General features: G+C 34.2%; 1 protein-coding gene across 1 annotated transcript; it reads right to left on the reverse strand.

Annotated features, from left to right (window-relative positions):
• Positions 1-4,113: 4,113 nt before the first annotated feature.
• Positions 4,114-11,507, reverse strand: LOC111995679 (uncharacterized). The gene is made up of 6 exons (XM_065765568.1): positions 11,312-11,507; positions 11,145-11,192; positions 9,749-9,937; positions 9,458-9,663; positions 9,094-9,364; positions 4,114-7,132 (listed from the first exon to the last, which is right to left on the reverse strand). Exons 2-6 carry the CDS (start codon positions 11,148-11,150, stop codon positions 5,504-5,506), a joined length of 2,301 nt encoding a protein of 766 aa, XP_065621640.1. The 5' UTR covers positions 11,151-11,192; positions 11,312-11,507; the 3' UTR covers positions 4,114-5,503.
• Positions 11,508-22,569: the final 11,062 nt, after the last annotated feature.

A 22,569-nucleotide genomic window follows, 5' to 3' on the forward strand; every position in this document is an offset into this window, starting at 1 on the left:
CAAACTTATGGGGAAACTAACAACTTTTGACAAATTATCTAAGCGTTAGACAGAACCTAAGGCATGCCTGGATCCTCGAGTCAGACGCTTGGGAAAAACCAATGCCATGGCGTTATTGTAAATGCTGAGCAAAGCCTTGATGCACGATGATCCCCTCGGACGACTTACTTTAAATCCAATATCCTTTCATAGTTATACAATTTGCGGTATAGAACACATGGTTATGTTCTTGACTATTCCTACATAGCTAACTTATTTAAGATTGGCAGCCGAGAGCTATAGTCGGCTTTGTTAAAATCAAGGTGACGATTTTCTTGTTACCACCAATGGCATTAGTTCCGAGTCCCATTGAAAGGGAAAAATGACAACACACACAATAAATAATCATTGCAAAGAAAAAAAAAATTCATAAAGTGAAAAGTACAACCTTTTTTATTAAATAAAGGAAAGGTACATCATATATCTAATGGCTTAGGCAAGCTTGTTTTAAAGCTAACTATAAAAAAAGAGGCTAAGGCAAGCTTGTTTTAAGGCTACCAACAGCAATCGAACCAGTGCGGATGGTATTGGCGATGAGAAAGGAGAAGAAGTGGAAGCGCTTGATGGCCCCATCCCAAGACGTTCCCTTAATTCTCTCCCATTTTCATGATCATTAAGCATTGGAGATGGCAACTCTCGGGCATCAGCCGTTCGGCAATCTTACAAACCTCCATTGGTAAGCTAACTGGACGCGAATCACTACCAGCTTGAAGGGCAGGCAAAGACGCATACTGGAGAAAAACATCATATTTCTTATGAACCTTTCTCCTAACCGCACAATGTCCTACCATCAAGGTGAGACCCAGACTTTGTCGCACCAAAAGTATAATACGATCTACGCCCGCTTCAGTTCTAGGCTGAAGGAGGAGGGTCTCCTTTCTTGCTCGGTTGAAAGGTAGGAACATCTTTGGCCTCTGCTTCCTTTGCATCAACTGCGTCGCCTAGGATCTGGGTGGCATTCTTGGTTCTTGCGAGGAACTCGGCTTCCTTGCCCTTGCCTTAATCTAGGGCCATCTCATTCCCTAGGCCTTAATCACGATCTTGGCAAGGTCCTTGGAAATGCTCAGATGGTTGAGAACTTAAAGTTCTTGACGAACTCAAAGATGTGTAAATATGAAATAATGATTCCGCCGAAGCGCCTTATATACAAGGAGAAATCTAGCGGAAATTAATGTGCACGGAATCTAAAGAAAGAGTTACAAGCTAAATAACTCCTGCCTAATTTCTGAAGAAGCCCCCACCGTTAGATTACCATCATACTGTTGAACGTAGGGGCATAAAGCCACCAGAGTTTAATGAGGGCACGCTCTATATATCGAGGCACTCTGTATTCCGAACCGTCAGGAACGTGCCTTGGGCAGGTGAAGAGACTCAGGTGCTGACAAAAGACAAGGCTCGACAAGCCGTAACAAGGATCCGAGGACATCAAAATCCTCATATCCGTTCGAGGGTTCGGACAACAGGATTTTGAGGGGCAATTGTGGGGTCTAAGAATCTGGCGACCCCAACCCACTTTACATTAAGTCCAAGGCCCAAGCCGAGGAGGGAGAAATGTCTAAGGATCAACGTAGAAAGCTCAAGTTGCTAGGGAACATCGCCAAGGACGATCCTGTCCTCAGCCAGCCGAGATCATAAAGGAGAAGAGCAGCGCGCCACCAAGGGCAGCCTTCCTAAGCATTCCAAGAAAAAAACAAGTATAACGGGTTAGCCCTAGAAGCATGATGGAGGAGCAATTCAAGGAGAAACTATCACCTCCACATTAAATACCCACAACTAATGCTCTGGGCGCATTAATGAGGAAATGACTCTTAACAGTGCTACCTCGGTTACCGCGATCCTATAATAGAACGCTAGAGAGGGTGTCTGATGGGATAGACACTCAAGTATAAGCTTGGATGATCAAGATTGTTTAAAGAGGACTATATAAAAGGATGGTCATCCAATATGTACAGGCGGGAGGGGGGAGAGAGCTCCTCAGGTTGGGTCGAAGACAAGCTTTCTTCGATGAACTCAACTCGTTCCTGTTTTATCAACATAAAAATCCGTTTGAACTGTTATCCATGCACTAAAGTCAAGCTCTTTGACCCACTCTCTACAAAATTCATTGTAATGGGTCCATTAGGCCAAAATGCCGTTCGCATTTGGGCCTAGTCCGAAAATCGCGACCCTACAAATATATAACCCAATAGTAAGATTTTTAAAATACGAATTAAATAACAAGTTATTGAATAGTGTAATATTGTTTAGAATTACATCAGATGAAACTTAAACCCCTCTCTCTCTCTCTCTCTCTCTCTCTCTCTATATATATATATATATGTGACTTCATTTTACAAAAAAAAAAAAAAAAATAGGATTATATGGATTGATTTTTTTTTTTTTGAGGAAAAGGTTATATGGATGATTTGGCGTAATTTTTAACAGAGATATTTTCTCATGTAGCAAAGTAGAGAGAGCATATAAGTAGACTTTGTAGGCTAACTCAAATAGGACTGCAAAAGTAGGCAAAGCCACATTAGTAAGTGGGCCAACCGCAATTGGATTGCAAAACCAGGAAAGGCCACGTTAGTAAGTCTGACCCGAATTGTATAGATAGTGGGTACAAGTGGATGTAGCCTAACCTGAATTGGCTTTCCAGCCCATGAAAGCTGGAAATTCAAAAAAGGCTGCTAAAGCTCGTGAAAGAAAAAGTGTCATTGAAAAAAAAAAAAAAACTGAATGATGCTTGTGAAAAAAGAACATTGATAATTCCATATTAAAAAAATGAAGAAATAACTGAATGATTATTGGTATGGGTTTTTGCAATCCAACATCCTTATACGTGAATACAAATTTCTTGTCATACTTGTTGTGTTCTATTTTATACTATACTAATCATAATTTGATAATATAACCAAAGTTTAAAATGAAAAAAAAAAAAAGAAAAAAAAAAAAGAAATCAATTACATGATATATCATGATTAGTGGAGTATGAAGTGGGATACAAAAAAAAAAAAAAAAAAATGGGACAGAGAATTTATATTCCTCAATGCCATGTTTTTTTAAAGGCCTCATGCAACAGCTTTCCTAAGGTATATTTTTTTAGTGAAAGTAATGATTTACTTTCTTGTGCTTAGAAATTATCACAATTTAATCTATATAAATCTTCGATTGTTATATTTGACTCCCCCTAGGATTTTATTTGACCCCCTTAATAAGATTTTAGAGTTCCATTCACAATACATCTAACAATTTCATTTTCATCCAAAACTTAAGAAATTAAAATGTAACAATGAAGTAATTTGTCTATAAAAAAAAGGCAAAATCTGTTAATTTGGATGAAATTTTTAATAGTTTCATTTCAATCCAGTTGTTAGTGAGTCAAATATAATACTTAAAAGTTTGTAGACTAAATTGTAATAGGCAAAACCATGAGGGGGTAAAACATAATTTACTTAAAATTTTATTCATGCTTTTCATGCTATGCCATTAAGAAAATACATAATGTTATATTACATACAAAGGATAAAACTTCCAATAGACTTGCAAGCATACTAATGAAGTTAATTACACCTAAAAAGTAGGAACATCCCCAAACCTTTGACATGTTGTGTAGAAAAAAATAAACGAAAATTTTCATTTGTAAAATTCTTTAATTTTAAGTCTTTTTTTTTTTTTTTTTTTTTTTTTATAGATTTTGATAGTTATTATTTATTTTGAAAACTTAAAAAGAAGTATAAAATATGCCTCAAAACAAGTAAATTATAACTTAATATGTTAATTGATGCATCCCCACTGTATTGCGTCTTCATTTTTCAGGAATTGTCATATTATTGAATCTCACATCATGTAGGTGCGCATGTCCATGACTAGAACTAAAATACCCCTAGAGGAGAAGAAGGCTAAGTGGGACAACAACGTTTTTCCATGAAAGGGATCCGTAATATTATGCAAAAAAAAAAATTGTTGTGAACATATGAGTGCTATAGGACTGGGGACTGGTGCAGATGCAGCATAAGAATGGTGCTAAAGAGAAATTCTTTCAGTTGGCCTTTTTCTTTCTTCTTCTTTCTAAACATGGAAACCTTATTCAACTTAGTATAAACATATTGAAAGTTCACTAATGGTATAAAACATTGCTAAATGAGGAAGTATAGAGCAGATTCACATGCACTCTTAGTACATATCTTGAATCATTGCTTTCGAGATAGCATGAGACCGGACAGCATGTGTCCAGGAAAAACAGCTAAATGGCAAAGAAAATTTGATTCATTACAAAGTGAACATCTTAAGAAACACTAAACTCTAGTGCACAGGAATTTGCTCAATTTAGCAGACAAAAAGAACTAAGATTGGAAGATGATCCCTTAAAACAACCTTCTATAGCACATTAGAAATTGATATTTTGATGATTCAGCAGCTTTTCCCAGTAACTCTCTGTTTTGGCAAAGGTATCTACTAACAGCAACTGTGAAGGGTGCCATTAAACCGCTGCCTTGGGTACCACTACAATTATTACACTTCTAAGCAACTTGATCTTATCTAAATAGCCTGCCCCAGAGCACCCTAATTATCATTAAACTTTAGACAACTTATTTGAATTCCAAAAAATACCACCAATAATATATCTACCAATTGGTAGCCTACCAAACATTTTCATATACACTGCATAACATATTAACCTTCATAGTCGCCATAGCAAATAGCTATAAGAGCCCTCAGAATTTTTTATTAAATTGTGGTCTGCACTGTGATCTGGTGCACCATGATTAGTGACTGATTAGTTTTATATGAATGTAATGAGGCAACTAAACAGTTGAAGATGCACCCTCCTGTTAGCATGGTTGGCACAGCATTCAATAGACTCCAATTTCTCCAGATTGTGCCAGTCTCCTGTTAGCAAAAGTCCTTCCACAAAAGACGGTTGACTGCTCCAATGCTCCTTTAAGAAATTAAGTGCAATTGAGAACTCATTTTCAAGTAAAAATAGGAAACACGCCACCTCACCTGATTGTCCTCAAAACTTCAGGACAACGGGCAGTCAAATCCCTAGTAGCTAGTGAGCCACTTCTCTCAATTTGATCAAGAGGTTGGCTAACCACATCATTGTTAATATTACAGGCTTCTTTCACCTCCTTTTCTTCCATTTGCATGGTCTTCGTACTAGTGTTACCACGAGTTGAAGTTACTTTGACTCTGCTTCGGGCCTTGCGGGTATGATTAGAGAATGGATTTTCTCGTGTCTGAACTTCTCCACTCTTTTGCTTCCTGGGGGTATTTAAGTAACCATGTGCAAGAGCTTCTAATACTCTAATGGTCGGTGGTCGGTTTCTTGTGCCTTGCCTCCTAGTGTTCATATCAGGCTGCTGTTCTGCAGTACCCATATCAATAGAGGTTTTCAATGTGTCAGGAACTGGCTCAATTTTCTTAGATGGAAAGCATGAAACATCTTCATTTACACGCTGCCTGTCTTTGACCTCCATTACTACTGCTTCGCCATTTTCAGACTCTTGTAAACCCTGGGTAGATTCAGGTCAAATGATGGCAGGGATTGATGTGTCTCATTTTTCAGATAGGATGGTTTCATGCCAGTAAAATTTCCACTAAGGATGCCTCCACCACTCTCCTCTTCTGGACTGCTTTTAGCTGCACAAATAATTGAGGGAACTTTCTCTTGAGAACCAACTTGAGAACTGACATTCTTACCTGCATCTGGTGGGTTCAATGCCACAGAGAGTCCTGTTTTCTTTGAACCCAAGTCTTCTGATAAGTCCTCAACAATGCAGTTTTTCTTGGCATTAGCACAAGAAGTTAACTTCCGCCTTTTAATCACAGGTGCTACAAAATTTGAATGGCCAGATTTTACACGCCGACTAAATTGATGCTTGATAGTCCTCTTCAGTTGCCTGTCATCGGATGTAGTGGTCTTCTCATCCTGGTGGCTCTCCATAATTTTGTTTGCAGTAGTATCTGAGTTATTAATGATTGCCTTTTGGTTTGTGTTATCACTATCGGATATAATATTCTTATCACTGCTCAACAGAATGTTAGCAGCATCAAGCGCATGCCCATCCAGTGAATCTTCTGAGGTCCCTTCAGTTTCTCTCAAAAAAGTGGTCAGCTCAGAATTACTTTTGAGTTCAAATGGTGAATATCTAAGTTCTCTCACCTTGGATGATTTTTTTCCATGGAGCAAACTAGTATCAACAACAGTGAACTTCATGCCATTTGGACGTTTTTCACCAATTGTACCCTCAGTGTGGTTGGGCTTATTTATATTCATTTCAATGTTCAATGGCATATCTGTAGCAGAAACCTCATATCCATCAATAGAATTCTCAAAGAATTTCCCTTCATTATCATTCAAATGATTGAAGAGCTTGGAAGTCCTTTTGGATTCAACTGGTAAATATCTCAGTTCTCTCACATTGGATGATTTTCCTCCATGGACTGAACTGGTATCAACAACAGTGAACTTCATACCATTCTGATTGCAAATAGAAACTCGGGGTTTAAGGTAACAATGGCGCTGATAATTGGATGGATCATCTGGGTCTGATGTCACTTCTGGAACCCATCCATCCTCAGTGCTGCTCCTGACTGTAGCTTCTTCAGCTTCAAAGTCAAGAAGTTTTGGTTCAGATGCCACTTTGCTCAAAACATCACTAACAGAATCAAAGTAGTGGTCTCCCTTCACAAGTTTCCTCCTCGAGAACTTCTTCACACCAGGCATAAGAAAAACCAGGTAATGTCTGAGTGTTACATAACCCTGATCCTTAGGTTGCTCAGAATGCCATCCTTTAGCCAGCAAACGGGGCCAAACAGCTTCCCAGAAAATATCATTACACCGGGCTTTGCTCAACCGGAAACCTCCAGTCAGGAACTTCAGTATTTCACTGGATGAAAGAGAGGAGCAAGCTTTGCCAGTTGGTAGGTTAGGACAAACTTGAAATATGTGATTGGTCTTTCCAGGCTCCATGGCAAGGCCCGTGAGATCTTCCTTCCCCTTACCAATGCCTATAGCTTCCACAAGAATGTGAATGCCAACAGTTGACTTCAAAGAGCAGACAAATTCTTCTAGGGAAGTTCTTCCCTCTGCAAATGACTTAGAGCCCTACAGATCACAAGCATAATGGATTATTCTTTTGCAACAAGATACAATATTCTTTTCATGAAAGCCGATCAGATACAGATATAATGGATGGCTCATAATATTAATAGAAGTGGACATAAACAGCCTATAATGGTTATAGAAGAGGATTCCTAAATGAACATTTAGGGGGAGCTTTTATTTTCTAGGAACCATTAGGTACAGAAAAGGTGAATCACCACTTCGGACCCAAACCACGGATGATTAAGATGGCCTCATAATATTTAAAGAAGCGGACATAAGCAGTCTATAATGGTTATAGAAGAGGATTCCTAAATGAACATTTAGGGGGAGCTTTTATTTTCTAGGAACCATTAGTTACAGAAAAGGTGAATCACCACTTCAGACCCAAACCACAGATGATTAAGATGGCCTCATAATATTTAAAGAAGTGGACATAAGCAGCCTATAATGGTTATAGAAGAGGATTCCTAAATGAACATTTAGGGGAGCTTTTATTTTCTAGGAACCATTAGGTACAGAAAAGGTGAATCACCACTTCAGACCCAAACCACGGATTATTAAGATGTGATTAATATCTGACACATATCATGAGAATGCTATATCATCGTTTCGTGGAATCCTTCCCTAACTTCACATATATAGAATTCTAAAGGGCAATAATCCTTCTACATAAAGGTTGTCCCACAAGTTGTGGATTTTAGACACCCCTTAATTCTTAAACAATTGTTGAAGAGTCTAAAATCAATGCTGTCCTATATCAACTGATATATTTGAAACCCTCACTATATTTAAAAATATTACAGAACACTTTCCAAATCTAAGACTAAGCTATCAAAGCAAGAACAATTTTTAAAGAACCAAGGCTTCCTTTAAGTATTTTACCTCATTCTGAAAACTCTATTCTTAAAATCTTGATTCTAGCCATAACAATCTTCCTTTAATTCTCAAACTTAATTCATTAGTTTATAAACCATCATTGGCTCACCAACTCTTGATGGTTGACTTGTCTTCTATTCTTAATTCCAACTTATAGAACTCTTTCCTTAGTAATTCATCAAATAATGATAAATGCTGGCAGCATTTTATCCTCATTAATTTACTAGATTTAGATGGAACTGGTTTAGTACAATTGTTCAGCTGTCAGTGAGTACACCCATCTTCTTGTTCCTCCCATAGCAAGATGATATTTCTGTGCAAAGGTTGAGTATGTAAGCCTTCCTTTAGTCCCATAGCAAGAAGATATTTTGACTTAAGGGTAACTATTATCTTAATCTAGACCTCTTTTGAAAGGCAATTCAAGTCATGAGACTCTTTTGTGGCACATTGCAATCTGGATCCCTAAAATAGTGACCCAAAACTTTCTTACACAACTTCTATATCTAATTATAAGAAAATAAGATTTTATGCAGAAAGCTTATAATTTTTGGACTGGTGAAACATAAAAGTTATAGCCAAAGATTAGAAGAAGAGAAACTAATTGCTAATTAGTATATGTATTCATCTATATTTGCTTTTATCTTATTTATTTTAAAATTTTGAACTTGTCATACTTTTGCATTGCTCTTATTTATTTCGCCTTGTTCAATTATGTATTAAAAGTAATTGGACTGGTGAAACAAACTTCCAATGAAAAACAATTGCACTAAGTTATCCACAGCATTGTCATTTGCAGAAGAATAAATAAAGAAACCAGTATGTAAATCTATTGAATGAAAGTGAAACAGATGAGTACAAGATGGTATTATGCACACTTAGTACTAAATGAAAACAAAGACTTTTTTTTTTCTTCATATATTGCAGAGGGAGTGATGCTTTTAAACTCATTGCCCAATGCAAAAAAAAAAGGATGTGAGTTCAGTTCCAATAAGATTACTAAGTTACTAACCATATTTTAAATTGTATGTCATTATGACTCAAAACATAAAGGATTTATGACAAACATAGAAGAGAACTTGAAGTACCTCCACCAAAGTACTTTGAAATTCCTCTGGGACTTGAGGAAGCAAGCGAGATAACAATTCCTGTAGCCTCCATCCTGTAAATATTTTCCGTCCGGTTATACATTTCCTATTTCTAACCTTCCGGGAGTCTGACCATCTACGGTAGCGATCAGACCTATAAAATTCCCCATAGTAGAATGAAAGCATTTCCCCCATCTCTTTGTTCTGTATAAATCTCTTGATCGATATAAAATTCTTCCCAAATATATATAAACCAAGGAGGAAACCATTACTTCAGCTCACTCCAGGGGTCAGATTTTGAACCTGGAACTGGGTAATATCTTTTGCTTTTATGCACTCCAACCAAGCTTGTTTTCCCTGCCACCATGTTTCCAACACCTGCAGTTCTTGATTCCTTGTCATGGTCCAATCCAAGAACATTTGAGGGTTCAGACTATTTACAGTACATCTCTTCTTCAACTTAAGATGAATCTTTTTTCTGTTTCTTGCTTTGACTTGCACATTTGGGTTACCTGACTCATCATGATTACTAACAAATTCCCACGTTCCATCTTCAATTTTATTCACTTCCTGAACCCACATGATTGGGATGGGTAAACCCATCAAAAAGGAGTGGGAAACATCAACTGTAACTCCGAATCAATAGGGTTCATTAGAAGCTGAGCATGCTCAAATTTGTCATTAAGGAAGGTATTTCCACTTGATAATCATCGCCAACTCTGGTATTCACCTGTGGATCTCCAAATATATCCCTTTCCTCTGGAGATCCTGGAGGAAGTAACTGCTTATCTGATGCTTCTTCGAAGCAGTTACCATCATGATCCAGCTGAAGTGACTCCATCTGCTATACATAAAGAAAAGAAAATATACCAATAAATAAAAAACAAACAGTAAGGACTACAAGCAGGCAAAGTTGAAATACGAAGGATGTGCTCAAATACATATGATCCAGATGTACATTATAAATTGAACTTGCTATTAACCAGTAGTACTGAAACCAGATAACAATCTAACATATGACATACATGAATGGTTTAAAAACCAGGTTTTGAAAATGATGAAAGTTAAAAGAAGCAAAAATAGATAACCCTTTCTTGGCATTAGATGATATTTCTCTGATAATGCCATCTCTGATAATGCCTATATGCACAGACGTACAAACACAGGCACGCACATAATTGCAGTTCTTTAATTCTCATGTTATCCAGAAATAGTAAAGCACCCAACAAGTAGAAGGGAAACCCTCAAGAATGCAAACAACTGGAAAACAATTAGAAGAATAGAAGCTTTCTTAATCAATGAAAATAAATTAAATCAAAGAAGAAAATCATCTCTCTTGGCCATCAAATTAGAGGAATGCTCCATCTATGACCATCAATATTGCAAGTAAAGATCATTTTGTTGAGCATCCAATAAAATCCAGGTTTCAATTTTTAACACAAAGCCCCATTAATCATCTTTTCTAGAATGATCAACACAATAACCCTCTCCCTCTCTCTCTTCAGACCCCAACTTGCTCAATCTGTAAACACAGTATTGTACATATACATATAGTGATCATGCAGCAAAGACCACATTCCAAATACGTGAACTAAAGGCACAATAAACTTTTAATCACAAGAAGCAAACAAAGGAAAACAAACATAACAGAGAATCTAGAGATCACCAACCCAGAACCAAAAAAAAATCAACCCCAGATCCATTGTCAAACATGATTTCAACACCAAGAACAATTGAACATGTTCACAAAATTGAAATCAAACCAAACAAACAGAGTAAATGATCAAAACAAAAGAACTGAAACCAAAACAAAGTTTATTCGTGCAAAGTTACCAAAACTCCAAACAATTACAAGTAAACTGAAAACATTAAAACCGACCATTGAGAACCCAAAGTTTATATCAACAATTCTCATTGATCTCACATAAAATTAACTCATATTTAAACACATTATGAACATAAACGACAATAACAATGCACATAGTGACATCACAAAAGATAAACAGTATGCAGTTGAAGTAAAGAGAAAGAGAGATTGAGTATTCACTAACCTCCATGGAAAAGCTTGAAAGTTCAAAAACCCACGTGAGAAACAAAGCCTGGGCAAATGGGTTTTCATGTTATGCATTGATTCACAAGTATTATAAGAGTTTATTATAAAACAAACCCAAATAAGTACCAAACATAATATTGAAAAAGAACCAGAGAAAAAGAGTACCTTGTTGAAGGCAGAGCTAAGTTTTCATGGGTGTACTAGTGTGAATTTGCGAGACCAAAAGGGAGAGAGAGATAGAGAGAGGAGAGGGAATAATAAAGAAACGAAAGTTTCTCTATGTATAAGCGAAGAGGGAGAGTAAAAATAGTGTCTTTTCTTTATGTCTTAGTACAAGTTTTGAGAGAGAGAACAAAAGAGAGACTCTACATGAAAATTTGTCTATGTGCAAGACCCATATGATGGATTAGTGCCTCAAGTTTGAATCCTTTTTTAAAATTTCATAGTGAATTATGTACATAATTTATATTGAATTTTTATGGAGTTTTCAATACCCGAAATTGATAAAGAGAAAAAAAATTAATGGATTAGTAGTTCATTGACATTGAATGCTTACATAGTTTTCCATATTTGAAGAATTTGATTTCAACAAAGAAGAGTTAAAAATTAATGGATTTGGAGAGCATGGGTCAAGGTCTAAGTCTCTAGAAAAGAGTTTCATACATATATACACTTAGATTAGGGTAAAAATATCTATTTTTATCTTGTATAAAAATAATAATGAATTTGTAATTTTGAAATAGTGAATGATAACAGAGTTCTCGATATCTAATAAAGAGAAAAAAAAAATTAGGAGAATTCAGTAGATTGGTAGTCTCGTGTATGGAATTGATGAATATAAACTTCTCTCGAACATATGTATAGGGTCCAAAGATTTTTTTTTTTTTTTCCTTTCTTTCTAATTTTGGGTCCATAGTTTGATTCTTAAGATAAATGTTTCATAATTTATATATTCGTTAAATAAGATATATTTTTGTTTGATAGAATCATTCATATAATAACACATAGAAGAAAAAAAAAATCCCTAATGAATTAGTAGTTTAAAAATATCGAATGCTTACTGAGGTTCCCGTATATTACAAATCTAATATATTACAAAGAAAAAAAAAATTATGGATTAGTAGTTTAGTGATATGGGATGCTTAAAAAAAATTTCGCAATTCAATGATTTGAAAAATTACACATGGTGTAACTCTAAGTAATATTATACCACCCAATAACTTGTTATTGAATTTATTTTTAAAAAATTACACCATTAGATTATATATTCATAAATGCATACCAATATTCATGCCAATCAGTGTTATTTATCATTCGATCATAATCTCATATTTTACTCATTTTTTAAACTATAACAACTTGAATTTAAACAATTGATTGATAACATTACTATGGATATCTAATCATCTTGAAATTTTGCAAGTATGGAAAATGCATGAAGATAATGTAATCCAGTGGTGGATTTGTTAAAATTCGCATTCAATTAAAAAAATATTGAGAGGTGTAACATTATTTCAAATTACACTAGGTATAATTTGAACCCAACTCATATATATATATATATTGTTTGTTTAAAGGAGTCATTCATATAACAAACACACGCATAAAAAATATGAATTGAATAGTAGTTTAGAGTTATCAAGTTATTCAAAAAAATAAATATTTGAAAAATGTGATAGAGGACAAAGAAAAAATAATATTGGATTATACTTTAGTGAGATGGAATGCTTATAGAGTGTGCTATATCCAAAGAATCCATAATCTGATATAGTAGAAAATGAAAATAAATTAATGGATTTGTAATTTTGGCGGTATTGAATGTTCACAAAGTTCTCAATATCCAATAGAGAAAAAGGAGAAGAATTATAGTATATTGATACTTTATTAGCATGCAACCGATGCCTGTAATATTCCTATGGTACACATATATTGGGTTCGTTGATATATATATATATATATATAATAGGTAAGATGAATGTTTTATATATTCGTTACATAAGAAAATTTTTTGTTTAAAGGAATAATTCATATAACACAAAGAAAAAAAAAAAAAAAAGAATTAATGGATTAGTAGTTTATTGACATTTGAATGCTTATAGAAAGTTTCCAACATCTAACAAATCCAATATATGATGAAAAAAAAAGAACGAGAGAGGAGAGATGTTATACATTCATACATACATATGTATATTATATATATATATCTTATTTGAGCGATACCATAATACATCATACCCATTTGGTTTGGGCTTGCAAGCAAGGAAACCGGCGGAACTGAGATGTAGTTTAGTTATGTGATAAAGGAAAAAAAAAAAAAAGAAGACTTAGATGTGTTTGGATACCGCTTATTTTATAAAAACTGAAAATATTGTAGCAAAATAATTTTTAAATGTGTGAATAGTACCGTGGGACCCATTTTTAATGAAAGTTTTGTTGAAAAAGAAGTTTGTGGGTCCTGTGAATAGTGCACAAAACCCAGTGCCCAGAGCCAAAGAAACGCGTATCTCCAAAAAAAAAAAAAAAAAAAAACGCAGACACAAGGAGAAGAAGCTCTATCCAAACGCATACTTAGTGGGTTAGCACTTAGCAGTTTAGTGGCATTTGAATGTTACAAAATTTTCGATATCCAATAGAGGAAAAAATATAAATAAAGATGAATTAATAGATTGATAGTTTAGTGGAATGTAACTAACGATATATATAAAGTTCCTCTTTTATATATATGAAAGGTTTTTGGACGTGATCGACCTATAAATTGTGAGATGAATGTTTCTATTTATCTATTACATAGCATAATTTTTTTCATTTAATTGGTACCGAAATATTTTGTTTATCTATCAAACTAAAACACCTTTTTTTGGTAGATATTGATTCTCTTGGTTTTATCACGTGTGCCAACGTACATAAATATAACCCAAATAGATTTGACCCAACACTGTAGTGACCCGAAAGGGGGTCTTGCAATCCATGGAATCCCACATCGCCTAGGGAAGCACATGAAAATGTGTTTATAAGGAATGATCTTCCTTCAATGTGTAGAGGCCTTTTCCCTAGCGCAACCTAGGGAAGAACAAAACCGTGAGGGGTATGGGTCCCAAAGCGGACAATATCTACACAGTTGAGGCGGGGTCGTTACAGATGGTATCAGAGCCATGCCCTAGCCGGAAGTGTGGGTCCCACACGCGAGGACGCGTGTGCTCGTAAGGGGGGTAGATTGTAGTGACCCGAAAGGGGGTCTTGCAATCCATGGAATCCCACATCGCCTAGGGAAGCACATGAAAATGTGTTTATAAGGAATGATCTTCCTTCAATGTATAGAGGCCTTTTCCCTAGCGCAACCTAGGGAAGAACAAAACCGTGAGGGGTATGGGTCCCAAAGCGGACAATATCTACACAGTTGAGGCGGGGTCGTTACAAACACTCATGTACAAATTTTGTTTACGCTAATCATGGTTCTTTGGTTAAAGAGACTCCTTTCTCTTGTCTTCATTTAGAAACACATGAATTCAAAAGGAATGGATAGCTAGAGAAGTATGATTTTATTCATCATAATTCTAATAGAGAAATGAAAAGATGCTACAACTTTTTACAAGTGCTTCTAATGAAAACAATCTAGGTTCAAATTTGTCCCTCCTCCAACAATTGAATTCTTAAAAACAAAAAATAAAACAAATCCTCCTTTTTTTAGAGAACTGGTATAAAGAATTCCCTAGACATTAAGGAGAGATTGGAAGTTTCTTGAGATTAATTTGATGAACAAATATAAGGTCCTTTTAGAAACACAGAAAAACTCCACAACAATTTTATTACATTATCAAATTTGCCCACCACTTTTATCATGAACTATTAAAAAAAAATTGCATATTTTGGCAAACAGAAGTAGATATATATTGAACTCCACAAATTATTGTCAACAACAATCACTTAGGAGGAATGGGATACAAAAGCAAATTATGTCGTAAAGTGAATTTTTCAACCTTATTATTTCTTTCGGCAAATTGTGGCACGCCACTTTTACGACAGAGAAAGGCGGCTTCATTGGCATAACCAACTTTCCTAGATGCATCACCACATAACCCTTTATCGAAGAGATCGAAAGCTTGAGAGATTTCAAAGACTGCAAAGTTGTAATTATCATGACATTCTTTCATGTTAATGCAGGAAATATATATGAAATTCTCAGTTTTGTGATATGCAAAAATAGAGAAAAAAAAATGCACTAAAAAAAAATAATTACACAAGACAATATTTAACTTCCTCTCCATAGACTAAGTTTTAGAAAAAGTCTCATTTAAAACAGTAGCACTTTTATTTCAAGTCGGCTCATAATTTGGATCAAATATAACTAGACTTCATAAAGCCCGACAATTCAACCACAATGTCAGGTTAGTGGTCTCACTAGTGTTGTCAAACATCTTAGACACATATGAAAGTGTGTTCTCATACATAGAACGATTACAAGTTTTTCTGATCAAAGCGGCTCCCTTCTCTTCTAATGTAGCAACACAGGAATTCATTAGTAAGAAAAGATAAGAACGGAAAGGATTGTGAGAGGGAGTGAAATGAGACCCTGATTTACCATAGTTCCAGTAGAGGAAGTTTTTTTACTTCTATTTTTCTATTATTTTTTAAAGTAACCTAAAAGGCAAGTCTTGAATATATTAATTTCCACAAATATTTCTCCTTTAGGTGTAACTGTAAAAAAAAAAAGAAAAAAAAATTATAACTATATATATCTTCCACCTAATTGAAAAAAAAATGTATGTATGTGTGTATATATATATATATATACACATACATACATACATTCATTTTTTTCTCCCTTTATATATGGGTTGGTTACACCTTGTGTAAATATATACACACATACATAGGAGAAAATGGGCATTTGCCTCTTTCACCAAAACTTTTCAGCAAAATGCCCCATATCTGAAACTAATTAGGGAAGTGCCCTGTTTTGAAACTCGATTTTCTAAAAATCGAGTTATAGCGAATTGAAAAATTTTTTTAAAAAAAAATTTTCTGAAACTTGAGTTCCATGTGAAGTACTCGAGTTCATGGAACTCCGAGTTCCTTGAAAAAATTAAAGTGGAACTCGAGTTCCATGAACTCGAGTACTTTACATGGAACTTGAGTTCCAAAAAAAAAAAAAATTCCTAAGTCCACGTTTACTATAACTCAATGTTCCAAAAATTGAGTTTTACATTTGGAACTTGATTTTTAGAAAATTGAGTTTCAAAATAAGGGCATTTCCCTAATTAGTTTCAGAAATTGGGCATTTTGCTGGAAAATTTGTGAGAAATGGGTAAAAGCCCATTTTGGCCCACATACATACATTTTTCTCCTTTTATATATGAGTTGGTTACACCTAGTATAAAATTCAAGTAATATTGTACCCCTCAATATTTTTTTCAATTATTTATAGTTTTTTGAGAGATTTTATGGCTTTTAAAAGCACAAAATTTTTTGACCACCATAAGAAATAAATTCACAAGATTCTTCAAGATACTTACATGTAGAATCTGGACTTGGTTGTATTCCTAAGTTGATTTACTTGGAATTCATTACCAAACTCAATTGAGTAGGGTAAAATATTATCTTAAAGAAAACGATTGATTTGTGCCCTTAAACCTACTTCAAATTTTTGGTTTTTCCATTAATTTCCCCTTAAATTCCCAACAAGCTTATTATATTTATGAAGAATTGGAAATAATGATTTGTAGAGGCTTTCAAAGTAATGTTCAAGACTTTTAAAGTTCGATAAATTTGAAGAAATGAACATCAATGGATCATGATTCAAAGGAGCAGAGGTTGTTTGTTGGCATGAAAAATGTTATGCTTCTTTCGCATTGTAGATGCATTGAAACAAGGTTTATGATTGAACATTAAAGGTAATAGATTTTGTGACTCGAGCAATTTGAGTTCAAATTGGTAAATAATGTTTCTATGTTAGTAAGTATTTTTTGGGCTAGTCAGTAGTCACTAAACTGAAAAGGCTTGTGGGTTTCGGAATAAGACCAAGTCGTACAAATAGTGATGCTTTTCTTTTGAATCTAGCTTGGAAAAGTATGATAGACATTAAAATTGTGTTATTTTATTTCCCCTCATACTTTACCTTCAAGTCATAACCCACAATTTATTCCCACATTTGGAGGGCTATCCCTATCCTATGAGGAAGAAAGCTACTTAAGCTAGGCCTCCTGTGGCCTATAGGAGATAGCCAAACCATTCTTTTTTTGATGTACTATTGGCTACCTTGCAAACCACTCCACAACATAGTTCAAGGGCCCCTAAAGGAATTTGATCTTTCTTTGTTGCTAATTGATTTAATCTTTTGATAAATTACCGGTTGCCTAAAAAATTTTAGCTGTTTAAAAATAATGAATTTAATCATAACTCTAACCATCTTATTTTTCCCTTGTCTTTTGAGCTTGCCGATTATATTGAACAAATTTTACTTGCATATCCCATGCCATTGACATGCCAAAGTTTTGAATTATGGGCCCTTAAATTGGGGTTACCATTAGCTTGAAACAGAGGGTTTAAAAGAGTCTTAGTTGAGACCCATTCATTGCTTATTATGAAATTGCTAGTTACCGCTAAACATTTCCCCACCGCTGATTCTAGCTTGAGTTTCACAATGGCAAGTAAGAATTAAGCACATCTACAATAGTAGAGGGATTGCTTTGAAAAAAAAAAAAAAAAAAAGGATAGGAAAATACTTAATGATATTTGTCCCAGAAAGTAAGAATTAAGCACATCTACAATAGTAGAGGGATTGCTTTGAAAAAAAAAAAAAAAAAAAGGATAGGAAAATACTTAATGATATTTGTCCCAGATTTTTTGCTTGAATTGTTTTCATTGGGACTATATTGGAATTTCCATTTTAGGGTGCATCTTTTAAGTATCATTGTTTCTTATGTTTTTTTTTTAGAGAAAGTTTTAACTTGTGACATCTATTCCTGATGATAGTTCTTTATTATTAGACCAATACACCAATCGATTTTTTATGTAGGCAGAGGAATTAAGTTACAGATCTCTTATTCTATTATTAGAGATTTTACTAGTTGAATTAATTTGAATCCAACCCATTGTTTCTTATATATTTAATTTTTTATTGTTTTCAATATATCCCTAATTTTAATGGAGAAAATAAGAAGTATTTCTTGTTATTAAACTCATGAAAGCAAAAATGATTTTACGAGAGAGATCTAAGTAGAAAAAGAAAATCATAGAATCCTTACTTTACACACACGTACTCGTACAATTAAAAATAAAAAAATAAAAATTTCGTATAGTAAGTCTGTGCCGTCTTCTAAGGCAAAAAGAGAGATACACTGTGGACCCCCACATGACACAGGTTCTAATTTACTAACTTGCACTTGGAAATTAACAATAGTACATTAGTACTTTAAACTCCTTGACTGTTTGATTTGTTATTGAATTGTTTCTCAAATTTGTTTGGTTGCGAAGTAAGAAAGTGGTGGAAAATGAAAGAAAAAAATGTGAGCAATTTTATTTAGGGTTTGTTTGGATACTGGTTATTTTATTAAAACTGAAAACTTATTTCTAAGAGTACTACAGATAAAGTTAAAAATTAGTTGAAATAGTACAATGAAGCCCATGAATAGTACCAAAAAGTGCAGTGAAGCCCATAAATAGTAGCAAAAATAAGCTAATAGTGAAATAATTTATAATTTTAATCCATATCCAAACGCACACTTAGAATATTATATTTTATTATTTTGTGAACAAATGTTTTAGTTAATGTGTTTTTCATTGCAAGCTAAATTAGCTGTTGATATATGTTTTTATTGTAATTAAGTTATTTGATGTAACATGTAAGCATTATGTAATGTTAAAAAAAAATACTTGACAATTTTTGTTAATTATAATAATGCTATAGTCATAAACTATTTTACAATATTTTTACAAGCTGTTAATGTAGCCAGCTTCTTATTGGTTTTTATCTAGGCCCAACATTAACATCACTTTTTCATTTACCAATAACCACTCACCATATTAGTAGTTTGTAAAAAAATTTATAAAAAAATTTATATCTCTAGCATTACTCATTTCTGTTAATCAAATAATAGCAAGAGTAGCATTCCAACGTTTTTTTTAAAGAATATAGAATAAATGTATACATTTTTTATACCATAATTGACTTTAAAAATTGAGTATCAAATGTATATTTAAACCATTATTTATTATTAAAATAGTTACAATATACTGTTAACCTGCAACTCAAACCATTTTTTCCCCTAAACTTCCAATTACTTTTTGTTGTTGTTGAAAATACTAAGTATTTTAACACATATACATAATGGTTTGTGTGTGTGTGTTAAAATACTTAGACTTCTAATCACTTTGTGTATGAGAGATGTCAATTAAATTATAAGACTTTTGACAAATAATTATTTAATTGAGTGTAAAAAAACAGAGAAAGTGTCTTAAAGATGTAAATTTTTAATTTCTTTAAAGAAATTTACATTATACTTGTAATATAAATTTACATTATAGACACAAAAAATGATAAATGTAATGCTTACAATATACCATGTAAGTTTACATTAAAAAATACAATATAAACTAAAAAAAATTCTTTAAAAAAAAAATTATATCATATAAAGTAGCTTTATGAATAACTTGCATGGTAGAATTCATAGCCAAGCCAAAACATCAATGGCCTAGTCGATCGCCCATACTGTACTAGAGTCTAAAGGCATCTGGAAAATTCAACTAGGGTCACTATATTCACTTTGAAATTTTGTGCATTCGCTATATAATTATGTGAAAGCGATAATATCATGTCAAGGCCAGGCCTGCACATAGGACAAAGTTATGTTTCGATTTTGACGGCAGTACAAATTTAAGTTCAGATCCATTCGAACTTTCGAGAGTACATTCACTATGTATCATGTTGCGACTTAGGATAACTTCTACATTCAACTCTATAAATTATTTTGTTTTCTTGCTCTTTTCAACTTGAGTAATTAATATACTTGGAATGAATGAAAAGAATTAATACTTTTAAAAAATTAAAGATTATTTTTATTAAGTAAACACAACTCACATTCATTATAGTATTGTACTGATGAGTGAAAGCCCTTGTAGATAAAAACATGATCAGACCTCTAAAAGATAAAACCTAGTACTATTTGTTGCATTTGAAGATGCCAAAACAGATCACGTACCCTATACGAGATGGGTGTCTAATAAAATAAATAGATAAATGCTGGGAGAAGTGAAGCTGGGCTGGTACTAAATGTATGAGTAGCATGTAACATCTCTCTCATATGAAGTTAAGTCTTATCATTTGTGAGGTCCATACCCGAACTATTGGGTCAAACCTAATTAAGCTTGCTCTTTGGGAGAAATTGGGAAGCAAACACCATAAAATCAAGACAATAAAAAACCGACGGATGAATAGGAACGATTACATACATAATTCCTAACCTTATACCTATTTTCCAGGTGTTACAAATAATATAATTGCCCTAAGAAGAAAAATATACAACAAAATGCTTCACTTACCCTATATCCTAAGCCTCTAAATAGAGAGCATGAGGGATACCCTTATTAGGAATGGCAATGGGTCGGGTTCGGGCCGGGTTTTTCCATACCTAAACCCGACCCGCGGGCCAAGACCCGCTGCTCGAACCTAGCCTATTTACTAAACGGGTTTCTTTTCGAGGGCCTGGACCTACCCCTGTTGGGCCCCACGGGCCCCACGGGGCCCGTTAAGCCTTGCTAGATCAGGGCTCATTCTGTTGCCCAATAAAAAAAAAAAAAAAAATGTTTGCCTGATACTGATTTTCTCAGCAACCAAACAATAGGGGACACTCAAGAAAACCCAAATCTGAACAGATCGGAAACCCTTATTTTTTTTTTAATTACAAAATTTTCCCACATCAAAAGTAAAAACAAGAATTAACATATAGACCCTACAAAATCAAATCAAACATGCCGATCCTATTCAACAAAAATAACACTTAAACTAGAGAACACAAATTTGATTCTTTGAACAAAATGAATGATTTTCAGTGCAAAAGCTTGAGTTCACAACGAGGTGAGAAAGATGAGAGAGTTGTGGCCTTGTGAGGTGGAGGAGGGTCCGACGAGGTGAGGTCCGTGAGGAGAGGTGCTTGATCTTTTGAGGTGCTTGTCGGTGAGGTCGCTTGAGGGAGAGCGGTGACGCTGACAGAGCTTGGGACGGCGGTGAAGGCTTGGATTGGCGGTGAGAGGTTGGGTAGTTGGCCGAAGGTGAGATTGAGAGTGAGTGAAATTGTTATTTGTGAGTGAGACTGAAGAGAATAGAGATGAGAGAGGCAGGCTGTGTGAGCTGAAATGAATGAGGATGAGGAATAGAAATTTTAGGGTTTATAACATTATATATATATATGAGGATATTTTAGTAATTATAAAATTATATATAACCAGGTCGGGTTGGCTCCGGGTTTGGGCTGGATTTTTACAAAAACCCAGACTCGACTCGGACCCAGTTTGGGTTTTTTTTTTTTTTTTTTTTAAACCCAAACCCGACCCTATTCCTTATCAGGCCAGGTAAAACCCAGCCCATTAGGGTCAGGCCAAGCCAGGTACCCGCGAGTCGGGCAGAAATTGCCATCCCTAACCCTTATAATGCAAATATAAGATGTTACTATTCATTTATATTATCATTTAGGGTCATTTATCATTTTGGCCCATAACGTTTGTTTTATATATGAAAATGATCCCAAATGTTTAAATCTGTCAATTTAGTCCTTAATTTTTTAATATTGTGTCAAAATAGGCTCTCTTTTTAAGTGGTAGATGGAAAAAGTTAATGTAACTAACTGTGATATTTAAATATTAATCTCGATGCTAGCTAGGATGCCATGTAAACTGCCAAATCACATTAAATAATAAACACAATTTTAATCAAGAACAATTCTACAAACACAACAATTTTTACAATAGTTGAGTTGACAAATTTTTATTGATTTTCAACTTGACCTACTATTAACATCATTTTTTTAGTTACCATTAACAACTTGCCATCTAAGCACATATAAATTTTTTTTGTCAAAATTAGTTGGTTACTTAAACTTATTGTTTAATGAAAGTAAGCTAAAAACTGCAAAAATAAAGAAACTTAATCTGATTTTTACAAATCCAAGTTTTGGATTTTAGACTATAAAGTATAAACCCATCCTAAACTCAACCACCAAAAAAATTAGATCTACATTTTAAATGTAGCAAACAAAACAATATGACAACCAAAAAAAGTGAGAGAAAGGAACGATTTCTATTCATTTACCATTGAAGCTCCTCCTCATGCCGTTCATCTCCGGTGGGGCCGTGGAAATTTTTTAGGTATTGTAGGTGACTCAGCCACAACACATGGTGGTCGGGATGAAGATAAGATTTGTGGATTTTTG

The sequence above is a fragment of the Quercus suber genome, unplaced genomic scaffold (genome assembly GCF_002906115.3).
Source record: "Quercus suber isolate HL8 unplaced genomic scaffold, Cork oak 2.0 scaffold_640, whole genome shotgun sequence".
Taxonomy (NCBI): Eukaryota; Viridiplantae; Streptophyta; class Magnoliopsida; order Fagales; family Fagaceae; genus Quercus; species Quercus suber.